Source organism: Anoplolepis gracilipes, chromosome 10, assembly GCF_047496725.1.
Source record: "Anoplolepis gracilipes chromosome 10, ASM4749672v1, whole genome shotgun sequence".
NCBI classification, from domain to species: Eukaryota; Metazoa; Arthropoda; class Insecta; order Hymenoptera; family Formicidae; genus Anoplolepis; species Anoplolepis gracilipes.
The window spans coordinates 1,706,309-1,726,867 of NC_132979.1; the positions used below are offsets into that span (position 1 = coordinate 1,706,309).

Genomic DNA, 20,559 nt, shown 5'->3' on the forward strand with positions numbered 1-20,559 from the left:
GTTTAAAAGACCGCGGTTCTAATGATTCAGCTTACTAAACACGTGGTCAACAGGTTAGAACCTTAAGACCTCGAACGTTGGAATCTTGACTAAACCAGCAGCTGCCCGTGTTTGTAGTGCGTACGCGCACGCATGCACGCACAAAGTCCGTTAGGGCACGTGCTTTATCCTCTTTCTATCGGCAGTTAGGCGTAAGACGCCGTGCCGAACGTACTGTGGAATCCATTCAAGAGATATAAATATATTACGCCACAGAAAAATACACCATCCGCACTCTGCGTCGTGCGATGTATCGCGTCATTTCATCTATTAAAAGCAGTCATCTACCTGGTTGTCTCTCCACCTGGCGTGTACCAAAAGAAAGCGCAATCTAAGAAAAATTATATACCTGCCGATGGCCGTGAAACCTACAGGTAATAAGTAGATTTTGAAAAAGTATATTCGAATGAATTTTTATAGTGATCATGCTGTTTGAACAATTTGTAAATGTAAACATTCATAGAATAAGTGAGCTTTAAAAACGTGTTTATCAAAGATAATTTTCCAAGATTCGACTGTTCGATTAATTCAGCTGTCAAAGAATATAATAGTGAAAATAGTGTTTTATTCCAGACAGGAATAATCAGTTTTTTTTTTTTCATGATACATTGCCTGCTTTTACTTCACTAATTTATTAAATTTTTATCAAAAATCTATGCCCAGTTTAGTAAATGACTATGCGGTCTTTGGGCAGTATTCATTTTACAAGGCTGGAATTTTCTAATCTTTCCATCTTCTTTTAACATTCTTCAGTCTTCGTATCTCTCGATGCTGTCAATTGGAAATTTCCACAAAAAACTAGGCGTAATTTTTTACTTTACTCACCTATATTTACTAATTTTATTCGGATACATATGTCTAATCTAATTTTAACAATGCAAGATTGAAGCAAAAGATTTTAAACTAATCAAACTGCTCGACTATAGAAAAATTTCGTGCATTAATTATTAAGTTTTATTACCCAAAAGTTTAATTTTTATGTCATTTATATAACAATTAATAGGATTTTTATTCATAATTATTTGTTTTTATATTGACGAGATAGAAATTTTTTGAATTTGACACGATTGAAAAAGATCAGTAACTTAAAAAATGTCAGATACATATATATTAATTAAACATATTATATTAAACGGGAAAGATTTGATGACATTTGCGCGCATCAACAGATCAATTTCATTATATAAATGAAAGGAAAATAATTTTTAACGAAAGAATAATATTTCATGTTATTATAAATTATTTAAAAATACTACTATTTACATACTTGTTAGAAACCTTATCAATTATTCATGAGGTTCAGCGATTGTTTTAATATTTAATAAATTGCTGTAATAAGGCTGTAAAAAATAGTTAATTAGCAAAAAATACACGTGTAAATTATTTATGTACATGTAAATTTTTTCATCTATAGGCTATAATTTCATAATAATTTAAATATGTTTTGCATAGCGATTTTTCTTAAAGAAAAACTGGACGGATCAACGTTAAAAGTTAATAAAACTAATACGTTTTTTGATCCATGAATTTGACATTGCATAAAGCACACTTTTAAGTATTTTAAAATATAAAATTAATAATTAATTTGTGAACAATAATTTATAAAATGAAGATTTGCTCCATAAAATTATAATAATTTTTATTTTCATGAATTTTTGTGTACAGTCAATATAAAATTTATAATTTTCATGAATTTTTATTTTACAGTTATTATAAAAAAGTTAGTTTCGATATAAGATAATATTTATAATTTGACATTAATTTATAGCCTACAGGCAAATCTTTACTTTAACTGACAAATTAATTATTAATTCTATATTTTAAAAGACTAAAAGTGTTTTGTGTAAATTCATAAATCTCGAAATGCGTTTGATTTATTTTTGATGTAACTGATAACCATGTAGTTCCTCTTTATTAAACAATAGTCAATGCATGCTTTATTCATGAGAGAAAATAATCGCTTTGTTCGCCTGACGATTTCTGCCTATTAGTGGAAAAAATATCCGTGAAATAACGTGAGCATGTATATTTCAACGCGATATTTGTAATATGATAAAATATTTTTATACGTAATTGATTACATATCCATCTCTACAGTTGGAACTTTATTTTTTAAATAAGAAGAATTATACATTTTATATTCTCCTGAAAGCAATTTTTTTATTATAATTGGAAGAATCCTAATTCGAATATATTTGAACGATAAGTAAGATACGGACGATTTATTTTAATGTATCTTTCTAACTGATATCATAACTGATATATAAGATAACGATAAGTTTTCTAACTCTCTCGAAATATGTGTGATAAATATCGTAGAGGACATCATATTGTTTCATTCACAACGATGGAACCATAACATATTCGTTTAGCAGCGATTAGACGTAGGTATTGTAAAGTATTTGTTTATATGTCGAGACTGACTCTGTATTATCTGGCATTGTTCCAATTTCTTATGAGAGAAAGAGTAGGAATAGTACTTTCGTAGTCACTTAAAGTTCGAAATAGAAACGTGATTCAAAGAATCGGGTGATTTACCTGTGAATGTATGAGTAAAATTTACGTACAATCGCGATCCTTGCATTCAAATAGCGTCGTCGAATTCCCCCCCCCCCCCTCTCTCTCTCTCTCTCTTTCTCTTCGCTTTCTTTGTCGAATCGTTACATAAAATACCGGTTATATAAAATAAATGAGTGAACGTAACGATGCGGAAAGTCGTAGAATAAATCAAGGGAAGTAAATCGATATAAAATTATGTAGAGGATAGGACAGAAATATAATGTAAAGTCCGCATCAAAGATAGACTTTGTGCGTTCGCTTGCTTGATAAAACGCCACCTCATGCTGCAGCTTCAGTCAGTCAGTCAGCGACAAAACCGGTTCTCATCGAAAAAAGAAGAATAATATCCATTACAGGACCTTCATCGCAAACGAGCCATAGCACGAATTAAATGGAAAGCATCGGGAGCTCATCGATGATTTGAATTGAACACTTTGAAAAGTTGACGAGAAATGGAAATCCTAGGGATAAAATTCGCCCCGTTGAACGTACCTCTGCAAAGAAGGCTGCAGACCTTGGTGGTCGCGATATGGGTTTTTATCACCCCTTTCGGCAATTTTTGGGGGTACCTCTTCACGGCCTATCTTCTACTCTACACGCAAACAATACGTTACTTCGTACTACTGTACTTTCTCTGGATGTATTATGATTGGGACACGTGCGATCGTGGTGGCAGAAGGTAATTAATTTTGTTTTGTCATGGTATTGAAAGGAAATTCCGACATGGTAGATACAAATAAACAATCCTTCTTATCGCTTTTTTACTCGAGATCATTACTTGATATAGAACGATTATATAAAATCTGTTACACTTTGTACTTGTAAACACTCTTGTACTTTAGTCGCGATAAGGGAAAATTAATTGACATGAGAATGATTAAAGAATAATTTCACTTTACGTTTCAGTATTTCGTGGACAAATAGGATAAGAAATAGCACATTTTGGTATTACTTTTGCAATTATTTTCCCTTGAAGTTAGTAAAAACGGTCGATCTGGACCCAACAAAGTCTCATCTTTTTATCTGCGTACCCCATGGGATTTTATCGATTGGAATAATGGGTGCATTCGGAACAGATGCATTGGGCTGTAAAAAACTATTTCCTGGACTAGAAATATGTACAATTACTCTCGATCAACATTTTAAAATACCTTTATTCAGAGAATATCCTTATTCCTTAGGTAAGGTTCTTGATATATTTATTATTTCTTACTGTTGTTCAGCGAGTCTTTTTATCTCACACGCAATAAATCTTACAATTCTGTTGAATACTTTCAATGGTTCGATACAGCACACGTAAATACATTCATGTTATGTCAGCTTGAAAGATTACACATATGATGCTATTATTTTTTTGTTCGTAAAAAAAAAACTCTGTTAGCATCTTTTTAAACAGAGTCGTGTAAAAAATTTACAAGAAAATAAAATAGTTTAACGTCAAAAGAATAATTTTGCATAGCGAAAAAAAGATTACATAATTTTGAACAAAAAAGACGAGGTCATTTTACGTAAACCTCTGATAAACATGTTCGATAACACGCATAATTAAGCGACGACGATTCTCGAACGCATACAGGTTGCTGCGCAGCGAATGTGAAAAGTGTTGAATATTTATTATCGACATCTCCGAAGAGCCCGCATACCGGAAGAGCTACGGTACTTATCGTCGGCGGCGCTTCTGAATCCATGGAATCGACCCCAGGCACTTATCGTACCATCGTGAAAAAGAGGAAAGGCTTCGTGAAACTTGCCTTAAAACACGGGTAAGTGACTTTATTTTTTTTTTTTTTTTTTTACCTTTTCAGATAAAAATATATTTTCGCATAAATCTAAAATAAATATGTATCTGTAATAAATTGTAATAGAATAAATTATATGTTAAGGAAAATAAAAGAGGAGAAAAGAGAGAGAAAAAGTTTGATATACGTACTGAATACAATTTAAATAATAATATAATTTTATATTATTATATTTCAGCACATCGTTAGTTCCTGTTTTCTCCTTTGGCGAAACGGATTTATATGATCAAATATATGGTCCAGAAGGATCGACTTTCAGACGCATCCAGAATCGTATTCGCAATTTCATAGGATTAGCGCCCATTATTTTTTTGGGTAGAGGATTCTTCCAGTATTCGTTTGGCCTTCTTCCAAATCGATTGCCTGTCACCGTAGTCGGTAAAGTTCTCATTACGTTTCGCAATTTAATATACACATTAACATGTGTGTATATACGAATATTAAATTTTCTTAATATTAGCTTTTTTTTATTCTTCGTGGAAATTTTACATTTTTTTTCTTTATTTCAGTTGGCAGTTCTATGGAGCTACCGAAAATAGAGAAACCCACAGCTGAACAGATCGACGAATATCACAAGAAATTCATGGAACATTTAATTAAGCTCTTTGAAACGTACAAACACAATTACATCAAAAATGCGGAAACAGCTACTCTCGAAATCAACTGATATGCATTATTTAATCGGATATAATATTATCTAAATTATAAATTTATTGCTTTATTGAAAAATCTATCGGACTGTCTGATTTTTTCTTTAAAACTTTAAAGAATTATAATTTTGGAAAAACAAAGATGTTAGATATGTTATAATTTGAAACATATTACGTTAGTTATTTTATTCAATTTAAATATAAAGGTTTCTTTTTGATAATTTATGATAAAAGTGAAATATCAAGTTATGAAAGGAGCAAGACAATCTACTGATTGAATTTAATCATTCTCTTATGTTACATATCAAATATCTATTTCGTGATATTCTCGTAAGAGAAAATTATAATTAAAATATATTAAAATTATATTTTTCTAATAAGAATGCATAAAGCTAAATTTTGTAAACTAATAATAAGTAAACATAATAAAAGACTACAATTATTGTAATATGCGTGGGCATATTGTACAAATTAAGTGTCATTACTGAAATCGCATAAATGATCGTATATACGAGAGTATTAAAAAGGGAATTTATGAAAAAGGATTTTCAGGTGTAATTAATAATTTTATTAATTATATTTTTGTTATCATTAGATTATAACTTTATAAACGGCAATTGACAAGCGATCGTATATATCTGATACTTTACGACAAAGAAATAGCTAAAATGGCGACAAAAAAAATTGCAAAACACCAAAGACTCAATCTTAATACCTATAATAAAAAGATAGTTTTTTATAACTTTAATTACGACTTTTATTATGTTTCATTATCTTATTTTCGTACCTTGTCCTGCCATTTTTTATAGCTTATGCAATCGCGAAAACTTATGCGAGTAAAATGCACACTGGAATAAAGCGGTACCCAGGAATTGGGAAAAAACGTGTACAAAACCTTGTCCACGAATTTTCGTAGAAGAAAAGATTTTCTCGTCACTAAATCTCTCATCTGAAAAACGTGGAAACATGCTCAATTTCTTTTTCAAATCAACAGACGGATACAGACAGAGATATGCAGTAAAAATATTGTTACGATAAATAAACCTCCAGATAATTATACATTGCGAGGTCGCATATTGCATGGCCATCGTCGCATCGTAATTCCGAAAACTTGGGCAGAATTTTAGCAAAGTCCGAATTGTAGCATTCCATTAATTCATCGAGCAATAAAATATCTTCAAACCCCTGAGGGAATAAAAAAAAATTCTAAAGATAAAAATAAGAATGTTCTATTTACTATATTTTTTTCCGCAAATGTGTATTACTATCGCGCATGATTGCATTATACGTTTATCTCCTAGCATTGAAATATCGCTATAAAAAATAATTTATCGAATCGATCACATTTTTTTATCGATTCGATAAAATCACTTACAGCATTCATTCCTTGAGCGTAAAAAGGAACCATCGCATGCGCTGCATCGCCAACGATAAGAGCAGTTTTCCCAACGTGATAAGGTTTACACTGCAAGATGCACAAATGGTTGCATATTTATTTAAGTGAATGAATCGACGACTATTAAAGGTGCTAATAAAATGGAAATTAACCTTAATCGATATTAATGTTTGCGGGTTTTTTTCGAAAAACTGTTGCACCAATCTCTGCTCGCCGATTAATTGTAAAAAATCCGGAAAATGCTCGGCGTAGAATTCCAACAACGCCACGGGCGTGTTCAGGTTTTCCAGCACGTGGAACGGAGCGAACAAATTACCGGTGAACGTGTGATCTTCGTTCGGCAACGAGGTCATCATGAATTCACCACGCGGCCAAATATGAAGATTGTTACCGGTCATCGCGAACTTGTAAAAATTAAATCAAGAAATTTTCATAAATTCTTACGTCAAACGAATGCGATTCAATGAGATTAATTAAATTATCGTGATAATTATTTACGACGCTCACTTCGTTATTTTTGCCAGACGGTACGGAAAGTTCGACGTATCCGTGCTCGATATACGTTTGGGCGCAATCGAAGAGCGGTCTTTTAGCCATAATCTTTCGTACTTTCGAGTACGCACCGTCGGCACCAATTATCAAATCAGCTTCCGCATCTTCTATCCCTCCCGTTTTCATACTAAAGATAAGAGATGTAGCTAAGCGGAATAAAAAACACTCGCTCGTCCACCAGTCATGATGTTGACACTTACTTAAAAAATTTCATTTTTCCCTTCTCCAAATCGGCGTTCACCAGCTTTTTATTAAAATTGATTTGCACCTTTGGATATTTCTCTGCGGCTGTCGATAAAATGTAATCGGCAGAATAAGATTCAAATTTACTTCAATTCGTTTTTGCATGCATCTTACCAGTTTTAACTGGTTATTCGATATCCTGCTCACGCGACTTAAAACTACATTATGAAAAAGGGGTGTAAGATGATACGCGAAATTCTTGCGGCTTCACACACACGACGTCATCGGATATCACGCAAAAGTAGAAGCTCTTGTAATTTGACTTAATAAAAAAAAAAAAAAAAAATAGCTTTTTGTGTTTCGCGTCTTATCGTCAGTTTTAATTAAAGTAATTTACAAAATGATTGAGATAATCGAGAAATGCGGAATATTTTTTAAAGTCAATTATGGTAAAAAAAAGATTGATTTTTTTAAGACAGGAAAAAAATACATTATTCACACATGTGTATATGCACTAGAAAGTATTTAAAATACCTTCCTCTTATTGTTAGTATTCTCACGTTTTTGCAATGAAACTATTTCCGATTTTAACTTAAGTTCTCCTCCATAGACAATCAACCGTTAGAAAAAAGAGAACCTGCGTTCAAAAAAATATTTTGCTAATGTAGATAGATTTCTAGATGTCTTAATGAAAATTTATCGCTACTTTTTGTATCTGTTAGAATATTGTTTGTAACGTATAGAATTTATAGCAGCAATATTCTAGCAATACCCATAGAAAATTTAGATCCCATTGCCAAATATTAATCACAAATATAATTAACAAGATAGACACCACAAAAAAATTTTCTGTCTAAATTACACTAATAGTACAGATATAAATTTTGTCTCTGTCATTTAAATTGATTAAGTGCAAATAATATGCAGTATCACAGGATTTGTTGATAATTTATCTGTTTCAGGTAATTTTTTACACCTAGAAAATTTTTGTTCAAGTTGCTAAATCATTTTTGTGAGTGTGAATAAAAATCGAAACTAGTTTCATTACGGATGAAAAAAAGGAGTGTATTATATTTCATTTTCAAATTCGACTTTTTACGAGAAGTTTTATATACAACAATTTTATTCCGCATTTTTAATTTACTTCTTTATGTAAAATTAGCTTTGTTAAAAATCATTCGATCCTTTGGATTTATATTTCGAATAGTATAAAAAATAATCATACCATCCAGTAGAATTATATTGAGATGTCGCCTGCTAATGGAATAGATGCACTGCAAAATAGACAATTAACACAAGGGAACGCAAAAGATATTCGATAATTTGAAGTAATAAACTGATGAATGTAAACTCACATTTCCCTTGACACTATCGTAAAGAACTTCTTTCAGTTTACCCTTTTTATCATGAAGCATTCTACCACGCATGCATGTACCGTGCTGTTTCACCAAAATATCTTCAAGACCAACCGCCTTTAGGGCCTCTCGGCCACGAAATGATAGCGCTAAGTTAATACTTTGACCAGACGAATCTTCCACTCGTAAATCTAAAGATTTCAAAACTCGAAATCACAATCATCGAGTTGATGTGAATTAAAAAATTCAGGCCATATTCCAAGAAATATTTTAATATTCAACATTTCGCGCGAGCAGATTGCAACTATAGCCTCTCTAGAATATCGATAGCTAAACTTCATCAACGTATTATTTTATTAATTATATTGATAAAAGTGTCATGTAAACTTATATATCGCAGTGCAATTTATTGATATTTTGATGAATTATAATATCAATTTATTATTACACGATATAATGGACAAGAGGATATATCAATTTCTAACGATAAAATTCAATAATTATACGAGAAATCGTGAGATTTTAATACAATTTTCAGTATCCTTTACCTGACCGATATTCGTAGATGATTACTTGATGATCTCTTTTAGCAAAAAAACATGCGGCTAATGCTCCAACCTGCAACGAAGACAATAGTGTCTCTCTCTTTCACGTTCTTTTTATATCAAAATCGAATTAAAAAAGTGAAAAATTTATATTTTTCCGAAGCAATCTCACGTACTAAACCACCTCCGACAATAGCGATACGTGACTTTCCTTCCACCTCTGCCATTCCGTTGAGTATCGAGGCTACTAACTAACTGTACTAGCAAACTATCCTCACGCCTTTTATATATCTTCGCACTCTACATCGATTACTAGTCATTGTTAAGGATTCGCGAAGAAAATCGAAATCTTAATAAAAATTTATTATATTATATATTATATTATATTTATTAAAGATATGAGAGAGAGAGAGAGAGAGAGAGAGAGAGAGAAAGAGAGCTTTAATTATTTAACTTGATAAGCAATTAAACTCTTTGATAAATATTAATATTAGATTTATTCTACAGTTTTTTATGAGCATTGAATATTTTATACTGAACATATTATTATCATAGATTATTTACCGAGAGAGATTTACATTATATATTATTATCTTATTGACATTTGATCTATTACAATATATATATAATATAAGTTCGTTACTGCTTGTTCATTTAGTATACTAACATTTTTATATCGAGAGAAAATATCGACAATATAACTTTTTTACTTTCTTAATGCTATTTTAAAAAATGTAATTATATATAATTATATTTATAATAATATTATTTAATAAAATACTATTATTTTCACCATATTCTTAGTAGTTAAATTAAATTATTGTAATTAAATTAAATGATAAATATGTAAAATACTTTTTTTAGAAAATTTGCTTTGCAAACTATTCGCTAGTTAATTCACACAATATAAACAACGCAAAAGTGTAACAAACGATATAAAAAAGCGTATACGTTAGCTGATAATTTATTATCGATATGAATTGCGAAACTGAAATATTATACATATAACTTCTTATATGTAATTCTCTTATCTACTGTTTTCTCGTATCTACTGTTTTGAAATGATTGTTAAAAATTTATACTGATGCGAATATAAGGCTCTTATTGTTTACAAACAAACAACTATAAACTTGGCGAATAAGCGCCACATGTGGATGTTAATGCGTCGATTTTGTAGAAAATAATTTTTTCTGCGAAATTCATAAGTGTACAAGGCACATATTTTTCTTGGTGTATTTACCAAAATTTTTAATTCTCATTTTTGAGAATTTAATAATCCCCTTCTTACCCCTCCCAAAAGAGACGTAGGCGAGAAAAATATCGGGACGAATTAATATTAAATTCTCAAAAATAAGAATTAAAAATCTTGGTAAATACACCAAGAAAAATATACTTGTGAACCTATCAATCTCGCAGAAAAAATTATTTTCTGCGAAATCGACGCATTAACATCCGCGTTTGGCTTTTATTCGCCAAGTTTATGGTTGCGTTTTTATAAATTTATAAATTTTTCTGTACAAGAAGGACTCACTTAAAAAAATAGTCTCGCAATTATAGTAAAAATGTTCTGGGTGAGAAAAATTAACCAAAGTACACTCAAAAAAGTGATCTTGCAGCTTGAATAAAAATTTTCTAGGTGTAAAAAATTAACTGAAACAGATAAATTATTAGCAAATCCCGTGATACCGCATACGTTTTGTAAATCAATTTAAATAGAGACAAAATTTATATCTGTACTATTAGTGTAATTTAGACGGAAAATTTTTCCGTGATGCCTATCTTTAAGGCCTATTGTCAAGAACAATTATATTTGTCATTAATATTTGGCAATGGGATCTAAATTTTATAGAGATATTGCTAGAATATCGCTGCTATAAATTCTATACGTGACAAACAATATTCTAACAGATACAAAAAGTAACGATAAATTTTCATTGAAACATCTAGAAATCTATCTACATTAGCAAAATATTTTTTTGAGTGGAAGATATATGTACACGTGACAAATATTTCCGTATCTCGAGTCCGATTCAGATGTTACTTTTATATGAAAAATGCGTCCCCGAAATAAGACGCTTTTTGTATACCGGTCTATGGTCCAAGATTTTTACGCTCAATCGTTAATCGACGGATATATCTTTTCATGAAGAAAGGTAGCTTTGAGACGCTACCCTGAACCGAAATGGGGGTGACGGACAGTGAAACGAAGCGGAAACGCGGCGCGGCGACGTCATCGTGACCGTCGCCGCGCCATCGTCCTCATCGTCGTCGTCCTCCTCGTCGTCGTCGTCTTGGTCTTGGTCTTCGTCATCATCATCTTTGCCGTTGGCCGTTCTGCCTCCGTGGCCGACTCTGTCCGAAAAATCAAAAATAGCCGATGCGCGGCAGTCAGTGCGGCGATGTCGACGGCGAACGACGGTTCGGCGGTACGGTTCGGCCGATGGTGGTGGTGCTGGCGGAGAAGAAGGCGGAGTATTACCACCCGCGGCCCTGCGATGCCGACGACAAATTATTACCCGAGGACGATGGTCCTTATTGCCGTGCTGGCGTTGATCTCGGTCCTCCTGGGTCACGTTGACGCCGCCGCAAGGACGAAAGCCGAGGAGTCGGCCACGTCCCGCGGCTCGACCGGCAAGGTTCCCCAGCGGGAGGCCGAGCCGGTGATCGAGGAAGTCACTGCCAAGCAACTCGAACGGCTCCTTAACGAGAAGGACTTTGTTGCCGTGTATTGGTGTAAGTGCTTCTCATCTAACCGAGATCTTTCACAGTCTCCGCATATGTCGCGCGTACAAACCGTGCCATGGTATCGCGATCGCTTCGCGGTGAACGAGCGCTGACGAGACAGGTACGATGCGACCCCCGAATTTTAACGACATACACGCGAACAAAATCTCCACGCATCTATAGAAATTTATAAATAATATATAATATTTATTTTATATATTTCGGAATAATATGTATATTATAAATAATATATATATATATATATATATATATATATATATATATATATATATATATAATATAATACGAAATATATAAAATACATATTATATATACGTATAATGGGCCTAATCAATTTCTATATAGCGGTATTTTTTTCGCAATGAAAAGAAGGCCCTCCTCCCCCTACCCCCTACCCCCCCCCCCCCCCCCCCGCATTTTTGGCAATGCAAAAAAAAAGTTGTATATTGCAATCGTATCGCAATTTTTGCCGAATAGAAATTTAAAAATTATTTCAATGAAATGACATTCTTGTTTCTGTTCTAAAATTGATGCTGCATCGCGAAATTTACATCGATACGAAACGTCGTTTCTCATAAGATCGCGCGACGGTCGCGCGATTTTGCGAAATCGTGCGAGCATCCACGTAGCTGTGATTCGCGTCTATATTCGTATCGACATCGAACTCACGTTTCGATTCTTGTGATTTGGCACTCAAGCGGGATGCTGCGCGTCGCAACTCGTGTGGTCATTCTTGTTATCCGCGCATACATATCATATTTCGTTAACATAAAGGGGAAGATAAAAGATGTTTCTATTTTTTCTATTTATTTTTTCACTTCAACAGACTACCTGGTATGTTGTTCATACATTTTTCCACTTAAATCACTACGTAAAAAGTAACAGGAATTCCTACGAGACAAATAAATGATATAATAACAGATCCTGTATCTGCAATCAATATTTGCATATCGATTCAATATTAATTCAATAAATGTTAAATAAATTAAAATAATTCACATACATGTAGAGGGACATAATAATACTTATAAAATAAAATAACGTACGCGCTCGTGTTGTGATAAATGAAAATATGAAAGAGAAAAAGAGAGAGAGAGAGCAGCAAAGTGGTTTAAAATATTAAACAATGTTCAAATTTGATTAGGCAAATTATGATATTAAAATGCAGATTTTATATGTTTTTCAACTTCAAGATTAACACATATTCAATTAAATATAACAGAATTTAGTTTGACCTTTTTCAAGATTCATGTCTTACGATTCTATCTAACAAGATATTTTTTAAAATCATATCATCGACGACGTTCGCATCTTTTTTCATTCTTTCATCTTTCATGGCATTTTCTTCTGCTAATCGTGAAAACGCATTAACGTTTTCCGGGCTCTCGTTAGTACATTATATAACGCGAGTGGGTGTCGATGAAAGCTAGAGTCAGAGTTACGGAACACTGTTCGTCATTGAGACTGATCTATATATGCAGTGAAGAAAAGAGTAACCTTATATACGAGATACATCGATGGTACGTCAATAGAAAAATAATAAATGTAATTACATTTTTTTAGGTGAAAATATTTCGCTCGAAGAGCTCACGACAATATACATATACATATAAATCGTTTATAGAAAAATAAAAGCCACGCTTTAATTTGAATATATATATATAAATAACTTTCACAATTTCCTACTTTCAAAGATAGGAAAGATAACTGTATCGTGCAAACGTAACTCTTGTGAAAAGTTTGTGATTCGTTTTATCGATACACGCTTCATAAACGATAATTCTACTCCCGCAAATTGCCCTCACGTGAGAATTAACAGGTACTAAATTCCCTCCTTCTGCCAAGTGCTACGACCGCTCAGTAGAACAGCCTGTCTCGAGGTAGCTTCCCGAGTTTGCTAATCTGGCAGTTTAATTACCGCATGTGCAAACGCTCAATTTAATTTAAGCTATCTCTCCTTAATCATTTGATCAGGCGATAGAGACTATCGGGATAAATGGGACAATCGTTTTAAATAAATGTGGTATTAGGATACCGATATTGAATTGCTATATGCTGAATATACCGAAGGTCATATCTCATGTGGCAACATGCCAAAATGCATCCTTGTGTACGCCTTTCGGAGCTCCCCAAAGATAATTGATGTAATACAATCCCCTTCCTTTTTCAACAGTCGAGACGAATGTCTGCAAAAATGTCTCTTTACATTGCACGTTCATCTCCGCATCTTTTTACGAGAATATGTTGGAGTTGATCAATTTTAATGACACGTCGGACATATTTGAATTTTATCAATGTCATTAATCAAAGAATATCTGAACACCTGAAATGCGTATTTTTAAATTTAAATCATCCTGTCATATTCGTCAACATCGAAGACAAACCTGGTCTGTGCATTTAGTTTTGTTAGAGAGCAATCCAGGAAATGCATATAGCGAAAACTGACTCATTAGCATGACGCATAGCATAAGATGCATAAGTCTACGAGCCATGATGGTAACGGGTTAAAACGTCAACCGCCATTCGTTGAAATTTACTCAAAATTTAACTTGCGATAATACTTTAATAATGCCTCAACTTGTATACAATTAATATATTAATACGTAATTTTTGCAAATTGATCGTTAATCGATTAAAGAGAAGAATAAAAGATATTATATCCTATATATCTGTATGATGTATATATCTTTTGAAAGAGGGAATAAAATAAACGAGTCTCGAAATCAAATTCCTAACAACCTGTTCGCCTGCATCGCAAGCCCGAGAGTGCTCGGGCTTGCATAGTCACCGCACAATTTTCTCTTGAATCATCTTTTCGTAATACCGCATGATATAATCGACCCCGGATTTTCGGCCACGAACAAACACTAACGTGCCATCAGCGGTAAGCACGACTAGCTCACCTTTACCGCGTCCACTCAAAATACATTGTCCCGAAATGTAGCGTCACCGCTTTAGTTTTAAACCACGCGTGTAACGCGACACGTGTGTGTGAACAGAGAAAAATTATTTAAATTTGAATTAAAATTACGAATTAATAAAACGTACGCGAAATCAAGCTATTTGGTGCAAAAAAAAAAAAACAAAAAAAAAAAAAAAAAAAAAGAAATATCCAAGACTCGTGTTCCCGTCGATGATCACCTACCTCTCCCTTCGATCGAAATTGAAGCTGAAATCGCATTTGAAAAATTCAAGATCGACCCGACCAGCCGAAACGACGGACGCTGGTCGAAAGATTCGCTCGCTTCTTAAACGCGCTGTAGCAAGGCTGGCGCTCCGGTGGACGCCGCTTTTAGCACACGTTAGAAGTTATTTTCGCGCTTACCCCTCTCGGCTTATATCGTCTCCGCTGAAAACATAATGCCGTCCCAGCCGCGACCACCCTGCCCACCGCGTAGATCGCGTTCGGCTCGTCGTCGCGTAACACGGGGACCTGTTCTGGCCGGTTCTGGTTCTCCAAGGGCTCGTGAGAGACGCGAAAATGCCCATGTATCGAAGTCGTAAGTGGAGGACACCGTAGGATTCGCGGAGAACCCGGACGACGAGCTCGCGAGCAGAACCTATTTCCAGATGCCTCGGTTCCTCCGTCTATACGTCTCGTTCTACCCATATGTGGGTGATATTGATTTTTTTTTTTCTCTTTTTAGCACCTGCTACTGCGTATTACATGAGACTGAATTCAGCCTCTCACGTTCATTCATTTCGCAAACTATTTCTGAATTATTTCGTTCATAGATAAGAGAAAATTTCAGACGCTTTGAATTTATTTGAAAAAAATATTTAATCCTCTCCTTACACGGGACCTTAGATTCGAAAGTAAAAGAATTTTTTGCGCGAAATAAAACGAGAAGAAAAAAAAAAAAAGAAAGGGGGAAACAATTATTAAGAGAGATACGATAGAATCGACTGCAAAACGTCGGAGGACTCAGACGACGAGCTCACGCGTCGAACCTATTTCCAGCTGCAACGTCCTCTCGGCTCATGTCACCGTGTGCTCTCGTGTCGAATTCTTTTCTTCTAGGTTACTGGGTTTAGGGACTCGTATATGTCTGCTTTTTCTTTTCATCATGCGTATGCATTGCCACTACTACGTCGTTGTTCTAATATTGCTCTAGTCTTGAGATAGATCTTTAGTTTAACGCGATACTAGTACATCTGAAAATCTGACATTAATCTGGATATTAAATAACCGAGTGTCAATGATAAAATTTGCAAATTTAAATTAATATTTACTAAAATAAAAAAACATAATAAAACTTGATTATTTTTTAAATCGCACCTTTAAAGAAAGAAATAAAACTTAAATTTACAATACTCTTTCAAATCTTATTATTATTATTAATATAAATTAATTATAATGTAAATTAGTAATGTAATATTTAAAAGCATATATTTTTTCATCTATTGTCGAAAGTTTAAAGTTTTGAATTTAATTGCGTTTATATAATCCACGAAAACAATGCGACTGAGAGAACACTGGAGTTATATCTAGTGAGGTATTTGAGAGAGAAACTGTAAAATTCTTCTTTCTTGGCACATAATACATTATGCAGTTGACAATTTATGCAACGGTCGTTTAAATATAGTTAAATTAGTTTTGATACGCGATATATTCTGAAATTTAACGAAATCTTGCCGCGAAATTCAGGGGAATAATTCCTATAATAATAACACCGAAAGTAGTATCGGCAGAGCCCTAGACATCCTTTCGGTCAGAAATCTAAAATTACCCATATCTACTGTGCAGATGCTTCTTCCGCCTTTACGTCACAGTGAAATACTTACTCCGCATGTACACGTGGCCCTGTTTCCCAGAGTTGCGGGTCAATGGATTAAAAAGATGTATATACATATATATATATATATATATATATATATATATATATACTTGTCGTTCAATAATGTATCGTGTCAATTTGCCTTCATTATCAAAATGTATTAATTATAATTATATAATTACAATTAAGTATATATAATTCTTTATTATATTTTACTACAATTATATATAAATGTTTATTTAAAAGTGAAAAATATTACACACATGCTGTGCATTGGAAGGATTATGTTGAAGTGAAAAATCATGTGAATTTTCTTCTTATATTACAGATTGAAATAAACTAATTATTTTATATATGTGTGATAACTTGTATTTGATAAAATATATATTCGTGAAATATCCTGAAAAATCATCTTTCAATTTACAAAAGGAAGAGAAAGATTAATAAATAATTTTATCAATCTTAATAATAATAATTTCAATAATATAAATAGCTAATCAATTTTGATACAGGTACTTTGATTAACTATCACATTCATATTCGTTAAAAGTACACTAGTTACAATAGTTTGAATTAAGGTTTGCTTATCAATACAAGACAATTAGGAAAGGAGTTTTCGATATTTCGATCGATTTGTAATCATCGAATACAAGTGATGGTATACAAAAAAAAGAAACAATTTATTTCTATATATAATTTAAGAAAAGGTTTTTATTATTTTTAACTTTATAACGTCACGATCCAATATAGCTGCACTGAAGAATGAGAAGAGAATCTTAAAAATACGAGATCTCGTTTTGCAAACTACTGTCATCGTAACTCGCGTGATTTTCTTTTAGGCTGAGCCATTCGCGACTGCGACATTCGAAGCGTTACCGACATAATAACAATCTGGGCCATTGCATGGGTGGCTCCCGTACAGATAAATTCGCGCGCATACATACAAATAGAGCGACTCACGAATAGAGCGGAAACATTCTACGCACGTGTGACGATTAGTCTTATTCGTTCGCGAAGCGCGCGCTCCGGCAAATATTTTGTCTTCTATTTCTGAGAGAAGGTTATATATCTCCCAACAAAATTCATCATTATAGTGGACATTATGGGAATATTGGGCACATGGAAAAAATGGAACGGTTATGATCGATCAACGAGTTGATGATTGCAGATTCGCAAACGTTATGTCATGTTGGAGAATTCATATATCTCGATAGGGATATCACAAGAATGTAAATAATTATATTTTGTCGGGGAATTTGTTTATTCTGATTTTTCTTTTCTATCGATTGGCTGATTCCTACGAAATAGTTTTTCCAATTCATATAAATATACACATGTCTAATTCCGTGTCTTGGAACACATATAATGAACAGACCATAATCCGGAGCGATGAATAGTGCAATTTATTCCAATGTTTGTGCCTCTCGTCAGTTTATTCGCATATTATGCCTGAGGATTTATTTACGTTGTTACTACACTTTACGTATATTCAACGTCGAGACAAGCTTCGTTGTTCGAATTATTTCAACAAATTCTTGAAACTGAGACGTATATCTTCTCCTACCCTTGTTCTCATACTTTGACAAGAGAGTCTCTTTTACTAATTAATTAAATTTTCCTTCGCGCGGGTTTAGCGAAAAGCAACGATGAGTCAAACGTGTGTTTGATTTCATACTGTAATGTCGGTCGTTACTCCACATAATTGTAAACCAAGAGCGTCGCCGGCGCGTCCTTGGAGAAGATGTCCGCGGACAACGGCGACGACGAAGACGAGAAGACGACGACGACGATATGGGCGAGGCCGTTCGTTCTTGTATTTTTAGTGGCTCGTAAACTAGGCACTGGCCGTCGTTCGATCTCGTCGTCTCTCTCTCTTTCTCTCTCCCTCGTATATACACTGTCTGACGATTGAATAATGTAAAGCTAATTTTTGAAAAATTACAATGATTTTGTACGATGAAAATTATTTTATTTTGCAAGTGCCAAGTCATTAAGACACATGTAGGTCGGGGGGTAGCTTAATGATAAGAGCAACTTTGCCTCCGAAAAATGAAAATTTTTATATCTACAAAATTTTATTAAAAGTATAAATTTTTTTTTAACGAGTGGAAGGGTTGATCGATCACCGAATAGGTTTATTTGGCGAAAAGGAAGTAATCACAAAGGAGCCAAATACAGTGTGATCTTGTTTTCGAGCTAAAAATTAAAACTACCGCTGAAAGGAAGATTCTTCGAAGATTTTTTTAAAGACCCATAAAAAAGGTGGTGATGAACTCGTTGCGAGTTTATAGCGAAATTCGACCTTCGCAAATCGTGTTCCAATCATTGCTCGAGTGTACAAATGCTGGAAGGATCTATTTTAAATAAAATATAATAATTTCCTATAATCGCATTTTTATAGGTTTTTGATACCAAATCAATCTTTTATTATTTTATCAATCGCGATGGCTTGTGTCCTAGTCTTTGATCCGTAAAAGCACATTCGTTCCTTTGCCATTTCGAATTGCCATGACGAGAAAAAGACTGTATGATACAGCTATAACAACGGAATTTCCAAGCACTTGGGGATCTCGCATCGGATTGAGAACCGCGCATATAGATACATTCAATATCTCCGGCTGACCGATCGAGACTAATCCGAAAGTTGACGACCAACCGACAATTGTGTCTCGATCGAATATGCATTCTTCGCCAGAGGCGAACATAATTTAGTTATATGCCTCGTGGCAGCTGTCGATGTGACGACGAACGAAATAGTTCTACGAGCGCACCTGTCGCCTTTAATCGGGAGCAATGTCGCAAATGCAAAATGTCATCATCCGTTGTTACTTTGTCAAATAATTAATGTAATCTGTCATTTACTTCGCGATCTGTTAATTTTCTTAATAATATAAAATTTTATTCTTTTAATATTCTTTTTTGCACACGAATTCCGATATCAATGAGATATGTGGATGATTCTGTTGAGATATGCGTACCTGTCATGATTTGAATTTTAGTATTCTTCTCGATAATTCTCTCGGTATCAAAACACAAGGTAAAAATAGATTGTTTATGACACTGTATTTATATTCATTCACGATCTTTGCCTGTGGTCTTTTTCGAACAAACGAATCAGAATATTACGTTTCTAAATTTTTATTCTTTTTCAATCTCTAAAAATGCTCATTAAAACGATTAAAAAGATTTCGATTATTAAACTGTAATAATTTAGTCACTACGAGCGATCAACGCAAAGTTCTTTAATCGACAAACTAAACTAATAAACTACTGATTACACGCTTTACTCGCTGAATCTCCAAATTATTTATCACATATTTGAAACGCAAACATCCTGAAAATACACAATTAAAATCGCATAATTTTAAGAAATTTCATTGATTATGCCAATGGTGCCAGTAATATGTCTGTTAGTTGTTCCTTCTTCGTAAACATTTGTTTGGCTGAATCTTTTTCATTCGTATCCGCCAATGGGTTATCGTCCAATTTCTCTTGACTTTCGACTATTACGGCAGCAACCGGTGGACACGGTCCAATTTATTTGGCACGACTTTTCGAGAATTCCTTCGGGTTCTGTCTCTTTCATATCTATCTTTCTCTCTCTTTCTCACTTTGCGCCTCTTAGTCAGTCACCATTCTGCCAACCGTTTTGCGGGGGTGCCCGTTAACCGAACGCTATTACATTACTCCCGGTGATGGCGGTGGAGGAAGAGGTAGAGACAGAAAAAGACAGCTAGATGGAGGTAAAAAGAGAAAGAAAAGCAAGCAGATATATGATCGCAAGAGCAAAGAAGCGTAACGGAAAGAGTGGCTGCTTCTACACCAACAGGGTGGTACATATGTAGGCAAGCCGATAGAAAGAGGGAGAAAGACAGAGAATGCAAAATCGAGAGCAAGCGAAAAGACAACAGAAATAGAGAGGAAGAGAATCGGAACCACCTCTCCTGTTTCTTCTAGC

The 20,559-nt window shown here is 33.8% G+C and overlaps 3 protein-coding genes across 12 annotated transcripts in view; 2 read left to right on the forward strand and 1 right to left on the reverse strand.

Moving 5' to 3' along the window:
- The first annotated feature begins 160 nt into the window (after window positions 1–160).
- Window positions 161–5,795, forward strand: LOC140670579 (diacylglycerol O-acyltransferase 2). 2 transcript variants are annotated; one of them, XM_072901245.1, is made up of 6 exons: window positions 161–413; window positions 2,889–3,277; window positions 3,505–3,779; window positions 4,175–4,361; window positions 4,576–4,775; window positions 4,907–5,795. In XM_072901245.1, the coding sequence occupies exons 2-6, from the start codon at window positions 3,051–3,053 to the stop codon at window positions 5,062–5,064; spliced, it is 1,047 nt and encodes a 348-aa protein (XP_072757346.1). In that variant the 5' UTR covers window positions 161–413; window positions 2,889–3,050; the 3' UTR covers window positions 5,065–5,795. The 2 variants fall into 2 exon arrangements, with proteins under 2 accessions (XP_072757346.1, XP_072757347.1); XM_072901246.1 differs by having other exon boundaries at window positions 2,955–3,277.
- Window positions 5,593–9,344, reverse strand: Cn (Kynurenine 3-monooxygenase cn). Of its 3 annotated transcripts, XM_072901242.1 has the most exons (11): window positions 9,255–9,344; window positions 9,082–9,151; window positions 8,534–8,724; window positions 8,404–8,452; window positions 7,196–7,283; window positions 6,951–7,122; window positions 6,596–6,847; window positions 6,423–6,512; window positions 6,092–6,232; window positions 5,835–5,996; window positions 5,593–5,762 (listed from the first exon to the last, which is right to left on the reverse strand). In XM_072901242.1, the coding sequence occupies exons 1-11, from the start codon at window positions 9,303–9,305 to the stop codon at window positions 5,694–5,696; spliced, it is 1,335 nt and encodes a 444-aa protein (XP_072757343.1). In that variant the 5' UTR covers window positions 9,306–9,344; the 3' UTR covers window positions 5,593–5,693. The 3 variants fall into 3 exon arrangements, with proteins under 3 accessions (XP_072757343.1, XP_072757344.1, XP_072757345.1); XM_072901243.1 differs by lacking the exon at window positions 5,593–5,762 and having other exon boundaries at window positions 5,859–5,996; window positions 6,081–6,232; XM_072901244.1 differs by lacking the exon at window positions 5,593–5,762 and having other exon boundaries at window positions 5,864–5,996; window positions 6,108–6,232.
- A 1,973-nt stretch (window positions 9,345–11,317) lies between these two features.
- The window catches only part of Hlk (hulk), a 35,470-nt gene continuing 26,228 nt past the window's right edge, over window positions 11,318–20,559 (forward strand). For 4 of the 7 annotated variants that reach the window (XM_072901435.1, XM_072901438.1, XM_072901440.1 and 1 more), the window contains exon 1: window positions 11,318–11,811. In XM_072901435.1, the coding sequence (XP_072757536.1) occupies window positions 11,478–11,811 (334 nt within the window). In that variant the 5' untranslated portion in view covers window positions 11,318–11,477. The remainder of the gene's footprint in view (window positions 11,812–20,559) is intronic. The other 3 variants (XM_072901433.1, XM_072901434.1, XM_072901436.1) reach the window with 1 other exon arrangement.